This window comes from Carcharodon carcharias, chromosome 21 (assembly GCF_017639515.1).
Source record: "Carcharodon carcharias isolate sCarCar2 chromosome 21, sCarCar2.pri, whole genome shotgun sequence".
Lineage (NCBI taxonomy): Eukaryota > Metazoa > Chordata > Chondrichthyes > Lamniformes > Lamnidae > Carcharodon > Carcharodon carcharias.
This window is the reverse complement of record NC_054487.1, coordinates 77,383,398-77,408,708: the sequence shown is the minus strand read 5'-3', so window position 1 is coordinate 77,408,708 and position 25,311 is coordinate 77,383,398. Positions and strand designations below refer to the sequence as shown.

Genomic DNA, 25,311 nt, shown 5'->3' with positions numbered 1-25,311 from the left:
TCTCCTCAGTGGCAAATGAAGAAAATGTATGGGCAGTCCTTAGTTCAAGGTTCGCATTAGTGTTTTTAAGCCACCACTACTCAGGATGGAGATTCAAGAGCTCAACAGGTTTATATTTTTGCAAGTCTACTCAAACTTTGAAATGCTCAGAAGCTAAACGGCAAAGCAATTTGCTACCGTATCTTTCTTTACATGCTCAGATACAGAAAGATCAGGGCATTATACAGGGAAGACATGTTCACACTGGATGAAAGCAGGGGATAATAGTTCAAATTGTTGCTTTGAGTAAAGGATAAGAGGCAAACAACATGAAAGACAAACACTTATATTGGATTTCCAAAAAGCAATAAAACACTTGCAAAGTCGTCTGACTGAAATTTATTTTATGTCATTATATGCCTGGGACTGAAATTCATGTTTAGCTTATTAGACACCTAGGACAATGTTTTCTCATCAAGCCATAAAAATTTACATATAATGTGATGGCCAACCACTATTAACAAGAAAAATTCCATATTTTACAATGAACTCTGCTCATTTGAATACATTTTTGTCCAAGAAAGGCTAAAATAATATGTAATTCAAATGCTGCATTCATACCACAGCACGTAATTTGAAGTTTATTATACAGGAATGACAGTGCTTGGGCAAAGCACCGCCACCTTTGCAATAAACAGTCTAATAAGACAAAATAAGTAATCGGTTAACAAATTACTTCAATGTTATTTAAATAAAAATGAGCTAAAATAGGCAGCCTACACAAAACACAGAAAGCCTCTTTGGAACCGCACAAGGTTTTGCAACCTTACCAAGGACGATCTGCATAAGTGAAATGAAATGTAGACTCCTGAAATGCTAAAAGGGTCTTTAGATCCATTCTCAAGGCTTTGCCCGCTGAAAGAATACCTGCAAGAGGGGGGGGAAAAAAGTTAGTCTGCTATTTTAAGGGCTTTTGAGAGATATATTTTGGAATGTCAATGCCCATTAATTTATAATGCTGTGCTGCTTTCACCACAGAGTTTGACACAATACAAGGACAATTGCATGCTTATTTTGTTTGACATTTATAAATCTTTAGAAAGCAAGCTTGGGAAATCTCCATTGTCATCCATTATTTGGTACAGGTGCATATCACTGTGGCTGCAACTCCAGAGGACAATCTACACCTGGTTTCTTGAACTCTACTCCCTTCACAGATTTGCTCCAGCACAAATACCACAAACAACTCAGGGTACTATCTGTTCCAGGACAGGTTCAAGTGGAGGACTCAACAACATATTTATACAGCATCTTTAATGTAATAAGATGTCCCAAGTTGCTTCACAAGAGCATTATAAAACAACGTATGACACCAGATCACATAGGCATTAAGTCAGATGATCAAAAGCATGGTCAAAGAGGTAGGCTTTAATGTCTTAAAGGAGAAGAGAGGGGTAGAGAGATGGAGAGCTATAGAAAAAGTGTATTACATGGCTAAGGGCCTAGGCAACTGAAGGCACAGCCACCAATGGTGGAGCAATTAAAATCGGGGATGCACAAGAGTCCAGAATTAGAGAAGAGTGCAGAAATTTAGAAGGGTTATGGGACTGGAGGAGATAACAGAGAAAGGGAGGGGTGAGCCGGAGGGGTCTGGTAACAAGGATGAGGACTTTAAAATAAAAGACGGTGCTTGCCAATGTATGTCTGAGAGCACAGGGGTAGTAAGGGAATGCAGCTAGGTGCGAGTTAAGAGTTTTTGGATGAACTCAAGTTTAGAGGCTAGAATGAGAAACCAGCCAGGAGAGCATTGAAATAATCGAGTCTGGAGTAACAAAGACAGGAAAGAGTGTTTCAGCATTAGACGAGCTGAGGCGAGTGAAGTTAGGGAGGTAGAATTAGGCAGTCTTAGTAATGGCACAAACATGAGGTTGGAAACTCATCTCAGGTTTGAATGTGACAGCCAAGGTTGTGAACAGACTAGCTTAATCACAGACTGTTGCCAGTGAGAGGATTGGAGTCAGCTGTTAGGAAAGACTGCTTGTTGCGGGATCCAAAAGCAGCGATTTCAGTCAACCCAATATTTCATTGGAGGAAATTTCTTTTCATTCAGTACTGAATATCGAATGAGCAGTCTTACAATTTAGCAACAGTGGAGTCATTGAGAGAGACGGTGGCGAGGTAAAGCTGGATATTATCAGCATACATATGAAAACTAATGCTATGCTCCTGGATAATGTTGCTGAAGGGGCAGTATGCAGTTGAGAAATAAGAGGGAGCCAAGGATAGATCCTTGGGAGACAGCAGAGGTAACAGTGCAGGAACAGGAAGAGAAGCCACTGCAAGTGACACATCACGTTTACATGGAGGAGAGAGCTGCATGCTTAGCTCATTTTAGTTACTGGGCATTGCAACACATTATCCAAGGCCCATTTTGTAAAAACGCCATGTAAGCGAGCCACAAAGTCTGCAGAGTTTGATTATCGTTAGTCAGATGAATGAAAGGGGAAGTGCTCCCAACTAGCCTTTTTGACCTAAGGAGAAGAAATTCAGCCCATGTTCCTACTTGTGTTTAGTATCCCTGTCAAAAGGCCACACATACTCAAATGTGATGCCATCCATAACCAAACATACAACTAGCACCAAGGCTTACATAAAGGGTTGTCCATGGAGCTGTATGTACAGAGTAACAGGTTTATAAAGCTCTACAACAAGCACATGACACTACCAGTGAAAAGTTTCAGATGAAGGAGAGTAATTTCACCCATACCAATGTTCATGACTAACAAATCTGGTATTGCTAAAAATCTACTGAAATGTTGAAAGATCATAACAATAGATTACCCCATTTCTATATTTAGAGAACCCCTTTGTCCACGTTAACCTACCTTAAGATAATTTTTAAAGATTTTTCCATCAGCTTGCTGAAGCGCTTGACAGAACTCCTGTAAATACAAATATACAAGAATAAACAATTGGAAGATTTCCTTCTCAGTTCAGCTTTAGCAGATTATAAGAGAAAGGCTTTTTGATGAAGGTAAAAAAGTGTTTTTGTAAGAGGGTGTGCACACAGACATCTTTTATGCATTCAGATATTTCTGTTGCAGCCAATCCCAACAGGTGTCAAGGAGTGAAGGATGGGATACTTGTCTCTGGTTTACGTTACTTTGGCCAGGAAGTGTTCCAACCCCAGCTTGATGTGGCTCAAATTGGTTTATTCACATACCAAAGCTCATTATTGATACACTCCAGGTACTGGGTCACATCATGCAGGATTGGATGATGTTATGGATAGACATCACGCAATTGACAGAACAGGGAAAGGGGAAGGGGAAACCCCAGCCAATGTACCTCCTTTCACATCACTGTAGAAGGCCCCACACACCCATGTGAGGCAGGGGTACTTCCTCCAACCTAATATACTTCGTAGTCACTGCTCTCAGATCTCCTTTACATTGGGGAAAATCAAAAACAACTGGGTAATCACTTTGCTGAATGTCTCTGATGTCTACAGTTCTCTCAGTCAGCTCCCATTTCCATTCTCAGACCCACTCTGACCTCATGTCTTTGGCCTTCTACACAGTTACCAATGAAGATCATAAGCTCATCGAACAGACCTGAAGCACTTTGCAGCCCACTGCATTAATAGTGACCAACTACTTCAGATCTTAAACTGCAGCTCCTAATTTTGCTTTAGAAGCAGGTACTGGCAATGTGGGAGATGGATATACTGGTATTTCCCTCCACAACAAATCATCTTCTCCATCCACTGAATTGGACATTTTTTGAATGATCTGATGACATTTTATGCACTAATAGCATCTCACGATTTGATAATGAAACCACACAAAACACCAAGTGGGCCAGCGCACACATCTCCACTCTTTGAGAAGGCTTTCTTCTCTGTCAGCCATCGACCTATTCCATTCGGTGTGAAAATGATCCTTGAATGGCTTGTTGAGGCACAGTCCAAAGCTTGAACTATGAACATTAGATCCTACAGTATAACTGTAATGTAGGTGTTGTTTCTTCTCAGTCACCTCCTGATCTGAACATGTCCCATGCTAATAAGCTGCATTCTTTACGTAGGCTTTTTCCATACATATCGATCCACAACTGCAACAACAGGTCAGTAGCTGGGAATTCTGATGTGAGTAACTCACCAGCTGACTCCCCAAAGCTTGTCCATCATCTATGCAAACGGAATGTTTTAAAACTGCCTTTATTACAAGGGGGATAGAGTATAAAAAATATTTTTAAAAAAGTCCTGCTACAGTTGTACAGGGCATTGGCGAAATTGCACCTGGATTACTGTGTACAGTTTTGGTCCCCTTACTTAAGGAAGGATATCGTTACTTTGGAAGCAGTTTGGAGAAAGTATGCTTGGCTGATTCTTGGGACGAAGGGGTTCTCTTATGAGGAAAGGTTGAGCTAGTTGTGCCTATACTTACTGGAGTTTAGAAGAATGAAAAATGCTCTTATTGAAACATAAAAGATTCTGAGGGGGTTTGACTGAGTGGATGCTGAGAGGATGTTTCCCCTCAAAGGAGAATCTAGAACTAGGGGGTACAGTTCCAAAATAAGAGGTCTCCCATTTAAGATGGAGATTCTTCTCTCAGGGTTGTTAATCTTTGGAATGCTCTTCCACAGATAGCAGTGGAGGCTGGGTCATTGTCTGACTCAGCCTTGAATGTATTGTCATGAAAATATAATTTTCATAATAGTGATTTATTGTAAAGGTAGGTTAATAGTGGGGTTTGGATTAGTTTCAGTGAGGATGTGTGTGGGGGATTTAACTGAATTGAAGATAGCTAGTATGGAGCTTTTGATTATAAGAAGGGAAGCCAGGTTTGAAATGCTAAATACGTAAACATGGTTGAAGTTTTAGAGTGAGAGATGTGAGGAACATTTGCATCTTTAGATAAACCAGAGTAGTCTGAATTTCAAAGAGATGATATGTTACACCTAGCCATAAGGTGGTAAGAAAAACTATGTTTATTTTCCCCAAAGATTATTGACGAGTACTATGAAAGATTTATATTTTGAGAAAAGTTGCAAAGGCATATTAGAACAATGGAATTTACATTAAAAAGGGAGAAATGTGTATAAAGGAGATGAGGTTATGTGTAAGGAAGAAGGAATTCTAAGATCTAACAAGTTTGAAAAGCCTCCAGCCTACATGCATCAAGTTGCTGTCTACAGGAACCAAAGCTAAGAAAACTCACTGTGAATATCACTGTCCAGGGTACTGTGTGCTTTGCCTGGGTCTGTTGAAATTTACTTGGGTTTTACTGTTGCCTTAATGGAGGTGTAATTGGGAGTCAGATTAAATAGGTGATTTAGGCGTTACTATAGCAGTAATTTGTAGACGTATGTGCTTAAAACGTTTTCTTCTATTAATAAATGTTTAATATAGTTTTGCAAAAAACCTAAGACTTGGTGGACTTATTACTATTGAATTCAAGGCACGCATCTCGAAATAAACTACAAATTGCATAACAGTTGTGGCAGCTGTTTCAAGTTTCCCTCTCGGCATTTAACATCCACTGTGCCATAACAGTATTCAGATATCTGATCGACAAGGGAATCGAAGCTCATGAGGGACATGCAAGAAAGTAGTTATGGCCACAATCAGATCTATTGACTGGTGGAGCAACCTCAAGGGGCCAAATGGCCACCTCCTTTTCCTCTTTCTTATCTTATAACTTCACCCCATTGTCACCCATCCAGCCATTATCATGGATGTGCACAAAAACTCCTGCAGGATACCTGACGTTCAACATGGTTTTATGTTTGAAAATTACAATAGGATTTAATTTCACTCCATCGGCCATGCAGGCTATTACCACCATGAATGTCTCCTCACGTCCTGTGGTTTTCACTGTTCTCGGATCATACCACTTCACAGTGTGGCTGCTGGCCATATTGAAATTCATGGGTGTTTCATCCATGTTGCCGATGTGACTTAATGGGCACTCGTGTTTTTGCTTCTGTCTGATGAACTGCTGGGAATGTAATTTTGGCACCGAGATCTATTCGTATTCACTGAGCGACCTTGGTCTTCTGTCGCAACACTAAACTGTTTCGTTCCATAAAGCAGCTACATCAACTAGGTGTCAGTCTGAAGTTTTTGCTGGGCTCTGGGTTTGATTTGGCCCACTTAAGTGCATATATATGCATTGCATTTCTGATGACGACATAACCAGATGATTTTCGAGGACCCATTCTGATACATATATCCCAAGATCAAGCCATGGCTGTGGTAGAAAACGTTACGGCTTTTAGCTTGAAAGCAGCTTCATACTTCACTTTTTTTTAAAACCAGAGGACTTGTTTCTGTTCGTCACTCGCCATGCTGTACGTGGTCTGCTCTGTATAGGCATGTCTTAAACTTCTGCGCATCTTCTTTGCAACACAGCCTGTATTGCCCGCTTGATCCCATGCACTGGCTTAAATCCCATGCATTTCTGGGGTGAAAAATTGAAGCTGACTACGAATGCAAGCATGGCATTTAGTAGCCAAAAATGGGAGGGGAGTGGGGGTCGACTTACATGCCGAATATATGCAAAGACTTGATTTTTGGTGCTGAAAAACTGGGATTACCTATACGCCAGGTGGACTTATACGCCGCAATCTACAGTATTCACACGCTCCATGCCTCTTTTTCTCATTTAGCAATGTTCTGTTTTCCACCTAAGCACTTCACAGATTATATTTATTTTCCTGTATGTGTATGGTGTTTGCTTCCCGTCCTTTTAAAAATGGTATCCATCTGCAATACATTCTAGCACCGAGGAAGGGTCTAAGAACTGAAACATCAACTTCTGGATAAAGGGGAACTGGTGGATATACTGTACTTAGGTCTGCAGAAGGCATTTGATAAGGTGCCACATTAAAGGTTATTGCGGAAAGTAAAAGCTCAAGGTGTAGCGGATAACACTGACATGGATAGCAGATTGGCTAGCTAACAGGAAGCAGAGGGTAGTTATAAATGGGTCTTTTTCTGGTTGGTAAGATGTAACTGGTGGTGTGCAACAGGAATCAGTGCTGGGCTCTCAACTTTTTACAATTTATACAAATGAGTTGGATGAAGGGGTTGAAAGTATGGTTGATAAATTTGCTGATGATACAAAGGTAGGTAGAAAAATAAATTTTGAAGAGGACATAAGGAGGCTGCAAGGGGACACAGATAGGTTAAGTGTGTGGGCAAATGTGAAATTGTCCATTTTGGCAGGATGAATAAAAAAGCATATTATCTAAATGGTAAGAAATTGCAGAGCTCTGAGGTTCAGAGGGATCCAAGTGTCCTAATGCATGAATCGCAAAAGGCTAGTATGCAGGTGCAGCAAGTAATCAGGAAAGCTAATAGAATGTTATCGTTTATTGTAAGGGTAATTGAATACAAAAATAGGGAGGTTATGCTTCAGTTGTACAGGACACTGGTGAGACCAGATTTGGAATATTGTCTACAGTGCTGGTCTCCTTACTTAAGGAAATGTGTAAATGCATTAGAAGCAGTTCAGCAATGGTTTACTAAGCTATCAGGAATGGACAGGCTATCCTATGAAAAAAGATTGGGCAGGGTAGGCTTGTACCCAACAGAGCTTAGAAGAGCAAGAGGCAACTTGTTTGAAACCTTTAAGATCCTGAAGGGTCTTGACAGGGTCGATGTGAAAAAGATGTTTCCTCTTACAGTCAGATCAGCCATGATCTTATTGAGTGTGTGTGTGTGTGTGTGTGTGTGTGTGTGTGTGTGTGTGTGTGTGTGTGTGTGTGTGTGTGTGTGTGTGTGTGTATATATGTGTATGGATGTTCATTCTGTCTTCTCAACAGATGCTGCCCGAGCTACCGAGTATTTCTCTTTCTGCTGTCCAGTGGCTTCAATATATTATCCATTGTTCCACAGTTTCAGTATTAGGCTGTTGATGACCAGGCTCTGTTAATCACACCACAGGTAGGGTGTGGGATGCAAACAAGCAAACCCCATTCACTGCTTGACAACCATGCTCACATGGAAACATTTGTACTCAGCATTTCATTTTACAATCTTGAAGTTAAATAAAAGGGGTTATGCAGAACCCAGGGGTTAGGGTTGTTGGAGAGGACAGGGGGGTGGGGGGGGGGGGGAGATGGGGTGAAAGAGATGGGCAAGGGCAAAGAGGAATAAACAAAAAGTTTTTTTGTTTTGTATTCAGTTGCAGACTCAGAGGACGGTTCTCTACACCAGCTCCTAAATAACCTGCACTGTTGGACCACAGACAGTAATATGAAATGTTCTGGCCACCTTATTATAGAAAGGACACTGGAGAATGTGCAAACCAAAACAAAAAAATTACCCAGAATAATACCAGAACTGAAGTTATACTCATCATAACAGACTGGGATTCTTATCTCCACAGAAGAGATGACCGAGAGGTAACCTGATAGAGGTTTTTAAGACTTATGAAAGGTTTTGATAGGGTAAATGTAGGTATGATGATTCCATATGGCAGAGGGTGGGGAGGGTAAAACTAGAACTAGGAGCCATAAATACTAGTCACTAGCAAATCCAATGAGGAATTCAAGGGAAAATTCTTTATCCAAAGACTGGTTACGATTTGGAGTTCTACCACAAGGATTAGTTTAGGCAAATTGCATGGATGCATTTAAGGTGAAGCTCGATATGCACATGAGGGAGAAAGAAGCAACAGGATATGTTGAGGGGGTGAACTGAAGAAGAGTGGGAGGCGACATGCGTAAATTATAAACACTTGTATGGACCATTTGGGCCAAATGGCCTGTTTTTGTGCTGTAAATACTATGCAAGGCTATGTGACACATCTACATAAAGCTAGGATACCTAAATTATAGCTCATTAGGCTCAGTTTATCCAGCCTATGGAGCTATTGTTAATTCTTTCTATTGGTGAATGCTTATGCACAAGCCCAATTTAACTTGGTCCCACATCAGTTAAATTGGAGACGGGAAAAAGACTGATCTTTGACGCAGTAATATAGAAAGAACGGGGTGGGGGGGGGGGGTGGTGAGGAGATGGTTTGGAGAGGAAAGTTTGTTGTAAGAAAATAGAGAACTTAAATTCTGCAGGGGGAGGGCAATTTTGGAATCTTGTGCACACTTTCTCGCACGGGGAGGTTCACATTTCTGTATAATTCAGTACTGAAAGGCTGAGCTTTCCTGATGTGTTGCGCAATTTTCCCTCAAGAGGGAGCAAGTCGCAGCATCCCAATTCTGTGAACTGTTCATTGCAAATGGTCACAACTGTCGATCATTTTTGAAGTTATGGCCCCTTTAAAAAGTTTAGCTCCAAAATGCTTATGGTAATCCAAACAAAAAAAAAAAGAGTTCCAAATATGCTACAAATTCAAAGTACCTAAACCCAAACTCTCACTTACCTGGATTATTTCTGGGGCTACCTGCAATGACTGCAGGTAATCTTGCTGAAGATATTGAACGAATTCAGGTCCCTAAAATACATGGTGAACAACACAAAGACTGGAGTTACATTCATTCTGCTTTGAAACCATGACTCAAGCATTTTTAAAAAAAAAAAAATCCATCATAGATTGCAGATACTAGAATGAAAGGTTATTACCCTTTTGAGATGAATTGTTTTCAATGTTACTGCACACTCTGATAAAGCCTGTTGAGAGACAAAAATACTTTTAACTATCCTTAAGCAAAGAGTTGACAAAATGGACAAATGTAGTTTCATAATCTGCCACATTCAGTCTTCACCGTTTGTAGTGAGCACGTTGGTGTGACTACGATTTGGCGGCTAAACACTGCGGATGGTAAAACCAAAGAGATGAATGACCAATATATTTTTAAAAAACACAGGAAACCTCACTTAGCAACTGATAAAAACAAAAAAACTGCGGATGCTGGAAATCCAAAACAAAAACAGAATTACCTGGAAAAACTCAGCAGGTCTGGCAGCATCGGCAGAGAAGAAAAGAGTTGACGTTTCGAGTCCTCATGACCCTTCAACAGAGAAGGGTCAGTGAAGGGTCATGAGGACTCGAAACTTCAGCTCTTTTCTTCTCTGCCGAGGCTGCCAGACCTGCTGAGTTTTTCCAGGTAATTCTGTTTTTGTTTTTTCACTTAGCAACTGCCTCTAATTGTTAGCAATTGCATCCTGAATTCCACCACTAAGGTAACTGAACTTCAGTGAGGTGGGAACAGCTCAGTGAAGCTGCTTAAGACCAAACTTTGCCTGAGAGCAGCCAACCTTTTTAAAAATCAGTTAGTACAGGCTAAAAAATTTACTAAGCTGCCAGAAATATCAGCATGATTAATTAAGTTATCCCCTGCCTTAAACATTCACTTCTTCCATCAACTGTGCACCTTGGCTGTGGTGTGTACCACTTACAAGATGCACTGTAGCAACTCGCCAAAAAGGTCCTACAACAGCACTTTCCAAATCCCCAACCTCTACCCCCTAGAGGGACAAGGGCAGCAGGCTCACCACCACCTGCAAGTTTCTCTCCAAGTCACACACCATCCTGATTTAGAACTATATCACCATTCCACGGTTCAGAGGAGGTTTGCTAGATTGATACCTGGAATGAGCGGGTTATATTATTAGGATAGGTTGGACAGGCTGGAGTTTAGAAGAGTGAGGGGTGACTTGATTGAAGTACAAAAGGTCCCGAATGGTCTTGACAAGGTGGAAGTGGAAAGGATGTCTCCTCTTGTGGGTGAGTCCAGAACTAGGGAGCACTGTTTTAAAATTAGGCGTCGCCCTTATAGGACAGATGAGGAGCAATTTTCTGTGTGTGTGTGTGTGTGTGTGTGTGTGTGTGTGTGTGTGTGTGTGTGTGTGTGTGTGACTGAATATTTTAAGGCAGTGGTAGATAGATTCTTGTTAGGCAAGGGAATCAAAGGTTATCGAGGGTAGTTGGGAATGTAGAACTTGAAACACAAACAGATCAGCCCCTGATCTTATTGAATAGTGGAGCAGGCTCCAGGCTCCTAGCCAATGACACCCACATCCCATCAATGAAAAAATGGCACCTTTTTCATTGACTCCTACTGTATTGCACAGTAACAGGCCATTCAACCCAACTGATCTATGCCGGTGTTTATGCTCCACAGGAGCTTACTCTTACCCATCATCTAACGCTTTTATGTGTTTACCTAGCTTCTCTTTAAATGAAGCTATGCTATTCACCCCAACTATTCCGCATAATAGCATGTCCAACTTTCTAATCATTTTCTGAGTTAAGAAGTCTATGAATCCCTTTTTGGAGTACCGTGTACAGTTTTGGTCTCCTTATTTAAGGAAGGATATAAATACTTTAGAAGCAGTTCAGAGAAGATTCACTTACTGATACCTGGGAGAAAGGGGTTATATCTTGTGGAAAGGTTGGACAGGCTAGTCATATGTCCATTGGAGTTTAGGAGATTGAGAGGTGACCTTATTGAAACATATTAGATCCTGAGGGGATCTAACAGGCTGGATGTTTCCTCTTATGGGAGAAACTAGAACTAGGGATCTTCTATTTAAAACAGAGATAAGAAGAATTTTTTTGTCTCTGAGGATTGACAGTCTTTGGAACTGTCTTCCCTGGAGAGCAATAGAGACAGGGTGCTCGAATATTTTTAAGGCAGAGGTAGATAGATTCTTGACTAACAAGGGAGGTATCAGGAGTAGATGGAATGTGAAATTGAGGCCACATCAGATCAGCCATGAAACAGGCTCAAGGGGCCGAATGTCCTACTCCTGCTCCTAATTCCTATGTTAGTATGGATGGTGTAAGTGGAGAGGACTATATATGACTCACAACAATCCCTGATGACAGCAACTGAGGTTGTAGAGAGTCAAACTTTAGCATTTTATTCCTTAGGCTACAACTTTTATGCCTAGGCAACATGATATGGGTCGAAGGATAAACAGTGACTGCAACTGAGTCTTTTATAGCTTGTCGTATGAAGAACTTTAATTCAACTCAGGTATGCTCTAAAATGGGATAAACTTGGGGGAAATGGTGGCATTGTGGTAATGTTGCTGGACTAGTAATCCAGAGGCCCAGGCTAATACTCTAGGGACACTGGTTCAAATCCCATCACGGCAGCAGGTGGAATTGAATTAAAATTCAATTAATAAATCTGGAATATAAAGCTAGTCTAGCCATCAGCAATTGTTGTAAAATTCCATCTAGTTCACAAATGCCCTTTAGGGATAGAAACCTGCTATCCTTGCCTGTTCTGGCCTACATGTGATTCCAGACCCACAGCAATGACTCTTAATTGCCCTCTAAAATGCCCTAGCAAGCCACTCAGTTCAATTAGGGATGGGCAACAAATGCTGGCCTTGCCAGTGATGCCCACATCCCATGAAAGAATAAATTAATTGACCAAATGAGAATCAGTATTTAGCATGTTAACGTGTCAAATTCAACCTCAGTTTGTTCAGTATTAGAGAAACTGAGGGAGTTTTAAGAAAAACTTCAGTAAATCATACAGCACATACCAAAACTGTTTGAGCATCAGCTAAATCGAAAGTTGGTTTAAGTGGCGCCAGAAAGCAAGCTGGGACAATGTGTTTGTAGATGAAGTCTTCGAATCCTAAGAGACCATCTTTACCCCCTGGAATTAACAACATTCAGTTAAATCAGGCAGTTGGTTAAAAACAAAATTAGGCCACTCTCGTCAAGTGAGGAAAATTGAGATTCTTACCCCAAAGTTCGACTAATTTTGAAAGTATGATAAAGCAAGTCTTTTGGGCAATTGGATCTGGAAATTCTACCGCTCCCTGAATGACTGTAAACAGGACGTGTTCTACATTCTGTACACCTGGAAGGAAAAAATAATTTCACTTTTATAAAAATAATTATGCAGACTGTCATTAGATTGATAGAATTTGCCAAATGGGTAGGCTGGTACTCTAAAGCAAAGCTATTTATTTATTTAGCGAACGCAAATTCTTGAAGCTAAACGGTAGCCTCCTCATTTGCTGAGATTAAAGCGATTAGTCCATCACTTAGTATGTAGGGAGGACACTCATCAGTAATGTGCAGCACTGTTTGTGTCTTTTCACAAGTACATAAGGTGTTTGTACTGTAGCCCCAGTGATGTAATTTGGCTGCACAGGGGCCCTGGTCTGTCCTGAAAGGCATTGTTAAAATCTGATCATTGGTTAGTTACTGAAACCTGAAAAAGCCCTCCAAGTAATCAGTATACAGGAAGCAGAATACATCGTTGTAGCCTTCACTTCTTAGCAAGGGGTATATATATGTACACAAATCAATGGGGGTGGGCAGGGCAAGTATATGGAATTCTGGAACAAAAACAAAAAAAATGCTGCAAATACTAAGCAGGTCAGGCAGCATCTGTAGAGAGAAACAGAGTTAATATTTTTGTTCTGATATAATGTCATCTCAACCTGAAAGAATAATTCTGCTTCTCTCCACATTGGGTCCACTAGTCTCTCCAGTTGCTGTCTGACCTGCTGAGCATTTCTAGCACTTTTTTAAAATTTCAGATTTCCAGCAACTGCAGCATTTTGCTTTTGTGTTTAGAATCTTGGGCTTTATAAATAGAGGCATACAGTAATAAAGTGAGGATATTATGGTAAGCCTTTATGAAACATTGGCATTGTGCCCAATTCTGGGCACCACACTTTAGGAAGGGCATGAAGGCATTAAGTAGAGGTGCAGAGGAGATATAGGAGTATGGTTCCAGGGATGAGGAACTTTAATTAAGTGGATAACTCAAAGCTGCGGCTGTTCTCCTTAAAGAGGTTGAGAGGAAATTTGATAGAGGTGTTCAAAATCATGAGGAGTTCGAACAGAGTAGATAGGCGGAAACTGTTCCCATTGGCAGAAGGGTTGAGAACCAATAGGCACCAATTTAAGGTAAAAGAACCAAAGGCTACGAGGAAAATCTATTTTATGCAGCGACTGTTTAGGATCTGGAATGCACTACCCGAGTGTGCGGTAGAAGCAGATTCAAATATGGCTTTCAAAACGGAACGGGATAATTATCCGAATAGAAAAAAAATCTGCAATTTACGGGGAAAAGATAGTAGTGGGGCCAGGCAAGTTGCTCTTGCGGAGAGCCAGCCCTGACAGGATGGGTTGAGCAGCCTCCTTCTGTGCCGTCACTGTTTCAATAATTCTAAGATTAGAGCAGAGAAAGTTAAGGGTGTTCAAAATCATGGAGGGCTTTTATCGAGTAGGAAACGAGATGCTGCTTCCACCAGTGGGTGGGTTGGTAACAGAGGATACAGACTATACATCACTGACGAAAGAGCTGGGTGTGAGGCTTTTAAGTTTTAGAAATACAGCGCATCATAATGATCTGGAATGCACTGCCTGTAGGGTGATGGATGCAGATTCAATGGTAACTTTCAAAAGGATAAATATTTGACCAGGAAAAATCTCCAAGGCTACGAGGGAAGAGCAGTATGAATAGGACTAATTGGATAGCTCTATTACAGAGCTAAATGGCTTCCTTCTGTGTTGTATGATTCTATCAATATATGTGTATAATATATATATTATTTATATAAAAATATATATAAAATATTTTTAAAAAATCAAAGAGTTGCCAGTCATTATAAGATTGAGGGTGGGGAGTGTGGAAGAAAGAAATGATCATTTTGACCATTTACAAATCCATTTACCTTGATTGGCAATGACCTCACTCATTCCACTCCCTGCAACAGTCTGCAGAAATGCAAAGTAACTTCTTCGTAGCATTTGATTTTCAAGTGCAGCAGTTTGGTCATTTTCTTCTGCAGGTCGTGATAATACTTCAAATATAGCTTGAACCAAAGGCATAAATACTTGTTGCAAAAACGGTGAAATTTGTGTCTGTGGAGAGGAAGACATTGGGCAAAAAAAAAAACAGCAATTCTTTATTAAAATTCAGAGAAAAGCCACGATATTTTGAAGTTATCAGGCACGAATTGATTTAAAATAGGACATTTTAAATACACTCGTTATAAACAGTTCCAGCATACAAAATTTAAATCAAGTTTATAACTAAATACGTTTTCTCTTGCATAAATTAATTGAAACAAAAGAGTGTTGGGAAAATTCCACAGTGTACAAGTAGAAGCCAAACCTCGGAAATAGCAGCAAAGCAAGGTCCAGAATTGCTACACAGAGTTTCACACACAAGAGTACATTCCAAGTCTGAGCTGTGCCTTCAACATTACAACAGTTGCTCAACACAATAAAGCCTTGCTTTTGACTCTGCAGTGTGCTATTTATGAACACTATCTCTTGCCACCGCACTGGAACAAGAAGTTGGTGCTGCAGGCATCATCGATATGCGCTTAGAACAGGGAGTCGGCAGCCACTCCTCCTGTAGGCACATGTGTGGTGCTGCTGACGTCATACACCCATTGTCCAATGAACGCTCGCTTCCCCGCTTGCCATCCTGCATGCTGCATCTTTTGCTGTCCCGCTCGCCGTCCCCCTCGCTGCTTTGCTCGTGGTCCTGTTCGCCACTTTACTTGTCGTCCGCTTGCAGCTTTGTTCTCTCCCCCGTTCACTGCTTTTTTGCAGCCCTGCTTCAGCAGTGAATGCAAAATCCTTGCTTTTACACAGAAATCACCTGTGTTATGTTATTGCTTAAATTTATAAATTGGGTAAACATCATAAATTAAAGACCCCGCTTACAGACAATTCTAGAATTTATCAGCTCACAATAGAAATGCTTTAACCATGCGAGGCAGAATCGAATGGTCCCACTGACCTTTCAATGAGCTGCAGGTATTACTGCTCTGTAAACCAGTCACTGAGTTGAATGGCCTCACTGCCCTTTCAATGAGCTGCAGGTATTACTGCTCTGTAAACGAGTCAGAGTCAAATGGCCCCATTGACCTTTCTATGGGCTGCAAGTATTACTGTTCTGTTAGCCTTAGTTCAGTTTCATTGTTTTTTGATGCAGCATCACAGAGTTACCTGCACGTGCAGTGAGTGCTCCCCCAGTGTTGCGGCTGCAGTAAACACAGCCATATATGAAAGGCGTGGAGAAATATCAGGTGAAAATGTGATGATATCAATTCTGAAGCCAATACTCGATTCATGATTTGATTTGAAAGAATTAACTTGTGTTTGCATGTCTTCTGGACCCATTAAAGCGTTTTACAGTCAATTAGATCGTTTTTTTAGAAATGTAGGTATTGTGTAAGCAAATGCAGTAGCTAATTTGTACACAGCAGAGTCTGACAAACTGCAACAAAATAAATGAAGTTATTTAGTTTGATGCTACTGATGGAGGGATAAACATTGGCAAAGAGGATCAGAAAAATCCCTCCTCCTCTTTGAATAATGCTGTTTACATCCAAGCGAATAGGTAGACGGGAACTGGGTTTAATGTGTCATCTGAAAGATGATGCCTCCAAAAGTGCAGCACTCCCTCATTGCGCTGAAATTTCTGGAGTGGGACTTGAACCCACAACCTTCTAACACAGAGACTAGGATGTTACCACTGAGCCAAGCTAACATTTGGCTTAAAAAAAAAGCACAAAGACTCAAACTATTCACGTGTACCTTAAATTTTGCCGTAATTTGATTAATAAGCGGAATAAATTCCTGAAGATCCTTCGCCTCACAGTCCTTAAGCATGTGTTCTGAGGCAGTAGGAATGAATGGAAGAACCTCCTCCTCTAAGCAAATGATCATTCTGTGAAGAAAGGTCCGAACACCACTTCGCAGCACTTCCTTTTGCAAAGCGCAACTTAGAGCCGGCAGGAATGTTTGCAGGCAGTCTCGGTACACTTCAGAGCAGCCGCACTGTTTCACAGTCTGCTTGTTGCTGAAGGCCTTACTGGTCCGGCTGAAAGCGAAATGAGAGAGATGGAATAAACAAGCTGCACAGTTTTGGTCAGGTGCACACTCAGGATTTTCAATTCCACAGTACATAACCAGTGATGGATTTGCCCATCTGTCTTTGGGACACATCCTGTACTTCAAACTAGAAAAAGAAATGCTTTCAACACTAAAGGAGCCTTTCAACAGTCCTCTCACTAAAGGAACACTGATACAAAAAGCTCTAGAAAAGATGATTAAAAGTCAAAACAAGTCAGTAGAAAAAAAAAATCAGCGTGAACATATAAAGACTCAAAACAAGTTTTAAAAGTTTACATTTAAATGTGAAAATAGAACAGTGAAAATGAACATTTGGGATCAAATCAGCTTAATTCTGTGAAATGCAACAAGTTAAAATAGAACAACCCTCCTGGATTATAAAGTTAGACTGCAACCTTATAACTCATACCCAATCCTCTTCAAATAATGAAAACTTTTACTATTTCCTGCCAACAGCTTGATTGCAAGGATTGCAGCAATAAAATAAGACAGAAATATCTGGTCACATTGGATGACATGTACCAGAATATTCCACAGGTTATAATGTCCAGTAGATCAGTTAAAATAAATAACTCATTCAGACATTAAAAGCACCCAAATTATCTGACGATCTCATGAACGTATTAGAAAAGATCTTTTTGAAAAAATTACTTGGATTTTTAGATCCAAATTTGACAGATCAGCATGCTCTCTTTTAGGAAACAACTGGACACAACAGTTTTAGGGTCTTCAACTGCAGATGAATGAGGAAGGCCAGTTGACTCGTCAATGTAATTAACTTGGAACCAGTAGTAACTTGGAGATATTTTCCCGGTAAGCATGGACAAACTGGATGCCCCTTTGATTTTAAAACATGCTTAGACCATCAAGGGGTAAACTGATATCATCCCAGAGCCTCATTAAAATAAATGGGGGTTAGTATCCCCAGAGTGGAGGAAACACAAGGCATCCAACATGAAAATAAACCAAGAGTTTACAAAATTCATGACACTTGACTGCTGTAATCTTTCCCCGGGATGGCATCCTGTTCCATCTTAAAGTTCCTGGGCTAAGTGGCCATTTAACTGCTTTCCAGTTAATGTTCTAATGAACTTTATTACTTCTATTGTTAGGCAGCCGACACAGTAGGTGTCTTCTGGTTATCAAGGAGAAAAGATGATCAGGTGTAACAGAGAGCACTAGTAGCGAATAACTGGAAATATCAAAAGGAGAGACTGAGAGAATAATAGGGTGTGAGTGGAAGAAAGAACTGGGCAGGGCAAGATGAATATATTTTTAGAATTAATTCTCAAGATACAGGCATCACTATTAACGCTGATATTTGTTGCCTATCCTTAGTTGCCTTCGAGAAAGTGATTGTGAGTCTTACGACTGCTGCAGTTTTGAAATTACTTCCACAATGTTGCAATGTCGGGAGTTCCAGGGTTTTGACCCAGTGCTGTTAACGATGATATGTGTCCAACTGAAGTATTCGCGAAAGGCTGTATACCATAACTATGTGCATCTACAAAATGGAGGCCAAATATGGACTTAAAATGAACTCTAACCTAAGACATTACTTGCCATGTCACTTAAGTGTTTCTAAGAGTAGGCATAAGGACCTCAAAAGAAAAAAGAGAGAACTAACCTTGCAAAACCCACTGCATGGTTTAAGCAGTCCGCCAGTGCAGCTTGCCTCTCCCCATCCTGCTCTGTTAGGAGTTTCGTCAAAAACATTTTGAATTTCTCCATTAGTGGAGTGAGCAAATCCCTCATCAAAGCCTGTTTCCTTTCTGCAGGGTATTCACTATTCACAATTAGTACTCCTGCTGTTTCATAAATAAACAGCTGATCATCACTGCTTAACAGGGTCTGGAAACCATTCTCCTGAAATACATCAAATGCAAATCACTACAACTTAACTTATTGAGTAACAGCCAAAAAATTATGTATCCTGAAGAAAATGTATACAATGTCAGTTTTGGCATTTTATTGGTCTGGAGAGAGAAGGGAACATCTGCTTCAGAGCCCTGCTGTTTTTTTGTACCATATGCAAAGACTGGTTAAGCAGCAGCAGCTTGTATTTATGTAGTGCCTTTAGAATAGTGAAATGTCTCAAGGCATTGCATGGAAGTATTATTAAACAAAATCTGACACCATGCCATATAAATGAGGCACTAGCACAGGTGACAGAGAATGGTTTGGATGAAATTCCTGGTACATTGCTCTAATAAGCCTCAAAGAGCAACTTTAATTGCATGGCCAAATAATTCTTAAATATTTACAAAAAGCAGCATTCAGGATAGCGCTTCCTTGGTCCTACACTTGAGGCTAAAAGCTTTTCTCATTCCTCCCTCTTTCCAATAAAAATCAAGATTGCAATTGGTTTACATTGTGTAATTCTGGGAAGGGGTTTAACCTCTTTCAGTTTACCACACAGAAGACAGCTCAACACTCACCGAAGGAGAAAGCACCAGTAAATCTTGTATTCTGTTCAGAATGTCCTCTATGTAAGGATTCATGTGTTTACTGCAAGAAAACAAAGTCAGTTTGGAAATGGCAATTTATACATTTACAAGCAATTCATGAATAAATGACAAGGCTTTTTGTTGCTGTGAGCAGTAACATTAGTTGTTACTCTTTCCTTGGGCCATCCACCAACAGGGAGGGGAGGCAAGGACTTGACTTTAGGAATCTGCAATATCATGAGTATTCCCCTTCTAGAACATGCACAGCTACAGCCAGTGATGGAAAGCACCGAGGTTCCACAAGACAGCCCTGCGGTAGAAACAATTAGGAACTCAGAATGTGGGCTTGTGCATCCTGATGTATTTAACTTGTAAAAATATTGATGCCCCATGATTAATACATTTTTGCTACTTCGATGTTACTAAGGACTAATGATCAAATAAAACCAGTGGAAAATTAGGAAGAGACTCAAAAGAGGACTGCTTTTTGATTTACTTACCTTAAAGATTTAATGAATCTGGAGAACAGGTATGCTGTCCTACTTCGAACTTTTGGACTGCTATTACGCAACCCCCTATGATCTAAAAATGCCATCTGCACCAAAAGTAATAATGGAAACAGATTTTAGAGATGCAAAGTGTTAAATTACCAAGTCTAAACAAAACAATTATTCTGCCAAAGGATGTGTAGTTGCCTGTTGTATTGAGGATTAGTACCAAAAGGGATTGTTTTGGGCACATTAGATACATTTTGTTTTAGGCATTTTCAACGCTCAAATTCATTTTTTAATTTATTCTTTCATGGGATGTGGGTCTCACTGGCAAAGCCAACATTTGATGCCCATCCCTAATTGCCCCTGAACTTAGGCAATTTCAGAGGGCATTTAAGAGTCAACCACGTCACTGTGGGTCTAGAGTCAGATGTAGGCCAGACCAAGTAAGGAAGGCAAATTTCCTTCCCTGAAGGACATTAGCGAACCAGATTTTCACAACAATCAATTATAGCTTCATGATTATAATTAGCTAGACTAGTTTTCAATTCCAGATTTTACTAATTGAGTTTAAATTTCACCAGCTACCGTGGTGAGATTTGAACCCATGTCCTCGGAGCATTAAATAAAAGCAAAATACTGCGGATGCTGGAAATCTGAAACAAAAACAAAAATTGCTGGAAAAACTCAGCAGGTCTGACAGCATCTGTGGAGAGAAAGACAGAGCCAATGTTTTGAGTCCGTGTGGCTCTTTTTCAGAACATTTACCACAGCGTTAGCCTGGGCCTTTGGATACCTAGCCCAGTGACATTACCACTACACCACCTTCTCCCCCTAAAGTACTGACTTATAGGGTCAGTTTTACAGCACGGAAAGAGGCCCTTCCGCACCGGTCATCAAGCCCTATCTATTCTAATCCCATTTTCCAGCACTTGGCCTGTATCCTTGTATGCTATGGCATTTCAAGTGTTCATCTAAATACTACTTAAATGTTGAGGGTTCCTGCCTTTCAGGCAGTGAATTCCAGATACCCGCACCCCCCCACAAACTCTGGATGAACAAATTTTTCCTCAAATCCCCTCTAAACCTCATGCCCCTTACCTTAAATCTATGCCCATGGTTATTGACCCCTCCACTAACGGGGACAATTTCTTCCTATCTACCCTATCTATGCCCCTCAATTTTGTACACCTCAATCAGGTCCCTCCCTCATCCTTCTCTGCTCTAAGGAAAACAACCCCGACCTTTCTAGTCTCTCTTCATAGCTGAAACGCTCCAGCCCAGGCAACATCCTGGTGAATCTCCTCTGCATCCTCTCCAGTGCAATAACATTCTTCCGATGGTGAGACGACCAGAACTGCACACAGTACTCCAGATGTGGACTAACGCTTTATACAGCTCCATCATAATCTCCCTGCTCTTGTATTCAGTGCCTCGACTAATGAAGGCAAGAATCCCATATGCCTTCTTAACTACCTTATCTACCTTCAAGGATCTATGGACATGCACACCAAACACTCGCTATTTACCACACCACCAATATTCATGTCATCTGGTGAACGTACTGATCATACCTCCTACATTCATGTCTAGAACATGTACACTACAAACAGCAAAGGACCCAGTACCAAAACCTGCAGTACACCACTGGACACAGGTTTCCAGTCACAAAAACAACCTTCAACCATCACCCTGTCCCCTGCCTCTAAACCAATTTTAGATCCAATTTGCCAAATTGCCCTGGATCCCATCAGCTCTTACCTTCTTGACCAGTCTTCCATACAAGATCTTGTCAAAAGCCTTACTGACGTCCATGTAGACTACATCAACTACACTACCCTCATCTATGCACTTAGACACCTCCTCGAAAAAGTCAATCAAATTTGTTAGACATGATCTTCCCCCTAACAAAGCCATGTTGACTATCCTTGATTAACCCTTGTCTCTCCAAGTGGAGATTAATTTTGTCCCTCAGAATTTTTTCCAAAAGTTTCCCTACTACCACTGATGTTAGACTCACTGGCCTATAGTTCCCTGGTTTATCCCTACCACTCTTCTTGAATAATGGTACATTAGCTGTCCTCCAGTCCTCTGGCACCTCTCCTATGGCCAGAGAGGATTTGAGAATTAGTGTCAGGGCCCCTGCAATCTCATCTGGGCCTGGGAATTTATCCACTTTTAAGCTCCCTAAAACTGCTAATACCTCCTCCCTCTCTAATTTGTTCAAGTATACCACAGTCCCATTCCCTGATTTATATACCTACATCACCCTTCTCTATAGTGAATACAGATGCAAAGTACTCATTTAAAACCTCACCTACGTCTTCCAGTTCCTCTCTCAGGTTGCCACTTTGGTCCCTATTCTTTCACTGGTTATCTTGCCCCAAACATACTTATAAAATGCCTTTGGATTTTCCTTTATTTTACCCACCAGCATTTTTTCATGACCCCTCTTTGCTCTCCTAATTTCTTTTTTTAAGTAACTCCCTGCACTTTCTTCACTCTTCTAGGGCTTCTGTTTTGAGCCCTTTGTATCTACCATAAGCTTCCCTTTTTTCCTTATCCAATCCTGCACATTCCCCATCATCCAGGGTTCTCAGGATTTGTTGGCCCCACCCTTCACCTTTACGGGAACATGTTGGCCCTGCACTCTATTTCCTTTTTGAATATCTCCCACAGCTCTGATGTAGATTTTCCTACAAGTAGCTGCTCCCAATCCACTCTGGCCAGGTTCTGTCTTATCATATTAAAATCGGCCTTCCCCCAATTCAGAACCTTTATTCCCAGTCCACCTTTGTCCTTTTGCACCTTAAATCTTGCTGAGTTATGGTCACTATCACCGAAATGCTCTCCTACTGACACTTCTACCACTTGCCAGGCTTCGTTCCCTAAAACTAGGTAAAGCACCACCCCCTCTTTTGTGGGACTTTATACATGCTGACTTAAAAAGCTTTCCTGGTTACATTTTAAGAATTCCGCCCGCTCTAAGCCTTTCACATCTTGTCTATCACAGTTAATATTGGGGAAGTTGAAATCCCCTATTACCTATTAGTTTTACATTTCTCTGAGATTTGCCTACATATCAGCCCTCTATCTCTCCCTGATTGTTTGGGCGTCTATCATACACTCCCAGCAATGTGATTGCCCCCTTTTTGTTTTTAAGTTCTACCCACATGACCTAATTTGAGGAACCTTCTAAAATATCCTTATTGCAGTAGAGTCCTTTATCAATATTGTGACACTACCTCCTCTTTTACACCGCCTCTCCACCTTCAATATTCAATATTCTATATTCTCTCCCCCCTCCCTACATATTACTGAGACTCAGTAAACTTGGTCCTATATGTGGACAAATCTAAAAGGAAATTTATTAAGCAAATATTCTGTTTAAAGTACATTACGGCTAGAGACGTATGTAAAACAGCTCACCAGAACAGTAGGAATGTGTTGTGGCTCTACAGTAAAAAACTTCTCATAGCGAACTACTATTTCAAAAAACTCCAATGAAACCGATGTATGCTGGTACTGATTCACTCCAGATGTCACCAACTATAAGGACAGAAAAAGCATGTTATATTTCAGAGATTAACAGCAATCACTCACTCATTTTGGTTCAAGCCAGAAATCAACCTTCCACAAATGGCATTTTTCTTATTTTTCCCACTCTATTATGTGAAAAGGACTAACACTCCACGATTATTACAAAAAATGTTTTTAGCAGAGTATGGTGATCACACAGATTCCCTTTCCCCAAACTTGCTGCACCCCAGTAATAAGATGGACCTACCACCAAACTGGTAACAAACATCATAGGAACTTTCAAATAGGAATTGGACATGTACTTGAAGAGGATGAAATTTGCAGGGTAATGGAGAAAAAGGCTGCAAGAAAAACTTCCATTTGTATTATGCCTTTCACGACCACAGGACATTCTAAAGTGCTTTACAGCCAGTGAAGTACTTTTGAAGTGTAGTCACAAATTGGATAGTTCTTCCCAAGAGACTGCACAGACACAACTGGTCAAATGGTGTCCTTCTGTGATGTAAGATTTTATCTTTAAGTGAATGAGTGACAAGTACACCCAATGCTCCAATCAGATCTTTCCACTGGCAAACAGCAGCTCTCTTTACAATGTGCACGCATTGAGGTGTGAGACAAAGCTAGTTTCTAACTAACTGATTCACACCTGAATTAATAAATCATTTCAAAGCATTAACACCAATTTTACATATAAGGCAACTGAAGCATGCATGTATATGCACAAAATGCTTCACCTCTTTCCTAGGTATAATTAAATTTCTGAACTGCAACTCCCACAAAAAAACATTTTGGACAAAATTCTGAGGGTCCTTTTTAAAAGCAAGCTCCTGATCTACCTGAGCATTCACTTTAGGTGGATTACAATATGGCGAACTACAGCTCTGCTAAATACTCAACTGTGTGCATCATCTCCTGCAAGACGCTGGCTTTCGCACTATCTCCAGAGAAATGTGCACCATGGGACGCTGGGATTGCCTCTCCCAACATGAATAGAAGCCTCAGAACCACCTCCACTTCCATGAACCTTGTATTCTGCCAATTCCTAAGGAGGAAAGAAAAAGAACTAAGTATACCAACAGGATTCAAAAGAGCAGCACGAATCTTATTGTGGATCATAACATTTTTTTTTAAAAAGCTCCTTCATGGGATGTGGGTGTTGCTGGCAAGGTCAGCACCTGTTGCCCACCAGCAATTGCCCTTGAAAAGCCACCTTCTTTAACCACTGCAGTCCATAAGTTATCTGGATCAAGACACTTAATCAGATCCAGTTATATCATCACAAAGTATTCTATAAATAACGTTCAATCAATCATATTTTTGCACGGTTTCATTTTTTATTTATTCTTTCGTAGGATGAGAGTGTCACTGGCAAGGCCAGCATTTATTGCCCATCCCTAATTGCCTTTGAATTGCCTTTCAGAGGACAGTCAACCACATTGCTGCGGATCTGGAGTCATATGTAAGCCAGACCAGGTAAGGACCTAAAGGATGTTAATGAACCACTTGAGTTTTTAACAACAATCACTGGAAGTTTCATGGTCACCATTACTGAGACTAGCTTCAATTCCAGATTTATTAACTGAATTCAAATTCCACCAGCTGCCCTGATGGGATTTGAACTTATGTTCCCAGCCCATTAGCCTAGGCCTCTGAATTATTAGTTCAGTGACATTACCACTATGCCACTGTCTGTTTCCCTCATGTAATGACAACCAAGCTCATGAAATAATTCTGAACACTTAAATGGTATGGACTATAAATTGACAGGCTCAGGCAATGTGGCAGCGAACACTGTACCCACCCACACCCAGAAAAGAAAGCTCACACCTTCCCATAGCCAGTATGCATGCACTAACAGGTAAAAATATTCCTGATTTTGGTCCTGTATTTAATTTCAGGGGAAAGGGTAGTCAGCTAGGTGGTATAGCCAGGCACACCTGCAACAACGATCATTAGCTACCAAAAGAACTTTCAAAAGAAATGATAGGTAGCAGAGGCAATCAGATTTCCCACTGCTTGGCGCATGCTACAGCA

The 25,311-nt window shown here is 40.7% G+C and overlaps 1 protein-coding gene across 2 annotated transcripts in view; it reads right to left on the bottom strand.

Moving 5' to 3' along the window:
* Positions 1-362: 362 nt before the first annotated feature.
* xpot (exportin, tRNA (nuclear export receptor for tRNAs)) overlaps positions 363-25,311 on the bottom strand; it is a 53,158-nt gene continuing 28,209 nt past the window's right edge. For both annotated transcript variants that reach the window (XM_041216124.1, XM_041216125.1), the window contains exons 13-25: positions 24,175-24,319; positions 23,167-23,286; positions 19,747-19,841; positions 19,238-19,307; positions 18,427-18,665; positions 16,482-16,767; positions 14,603-14,792; positions 12,655-12,771; positions 12,449-12,564; positions 9,569-9,616; positions 9,369-9,440; positions 2,865-2,921; positions 363-906 (exon numbers count right to left, since the gene is read on the bottom strand). In XM_041216124.1, the coding sequence (XP_041072058.1) occupies positions 880-906; positions 2,865-2,921; positions 9,369-9,440; positions 9,569-9,616; positions 12,449-12,564; positions 12,655-12,771; positions 14,603-14,792; positions 16,482-16,767; positions 18,427-18,665; positions 19,238-19,307; positions 19,747-19,841; positions 23,167-23,286; positions 24,175-24,319 (1,582 nt within the window). In that variant the 3' untranslated portion in view covers positions 363-879. The remainder of the gene's footprint in view (positions 907-2,864; positions 2,922-9,368; positions 9,441-9,568; positions 9,617-12,448; positions 12,565-12,654; positions 12,772-14,602; positions 14,793-16,481; positions 16,768-18,426; positions 18,666-19,237; positions 19,308-19,746; positions 19,842-23,166; positions 23,287-24,174; positions 24,320-25,311) is intronic.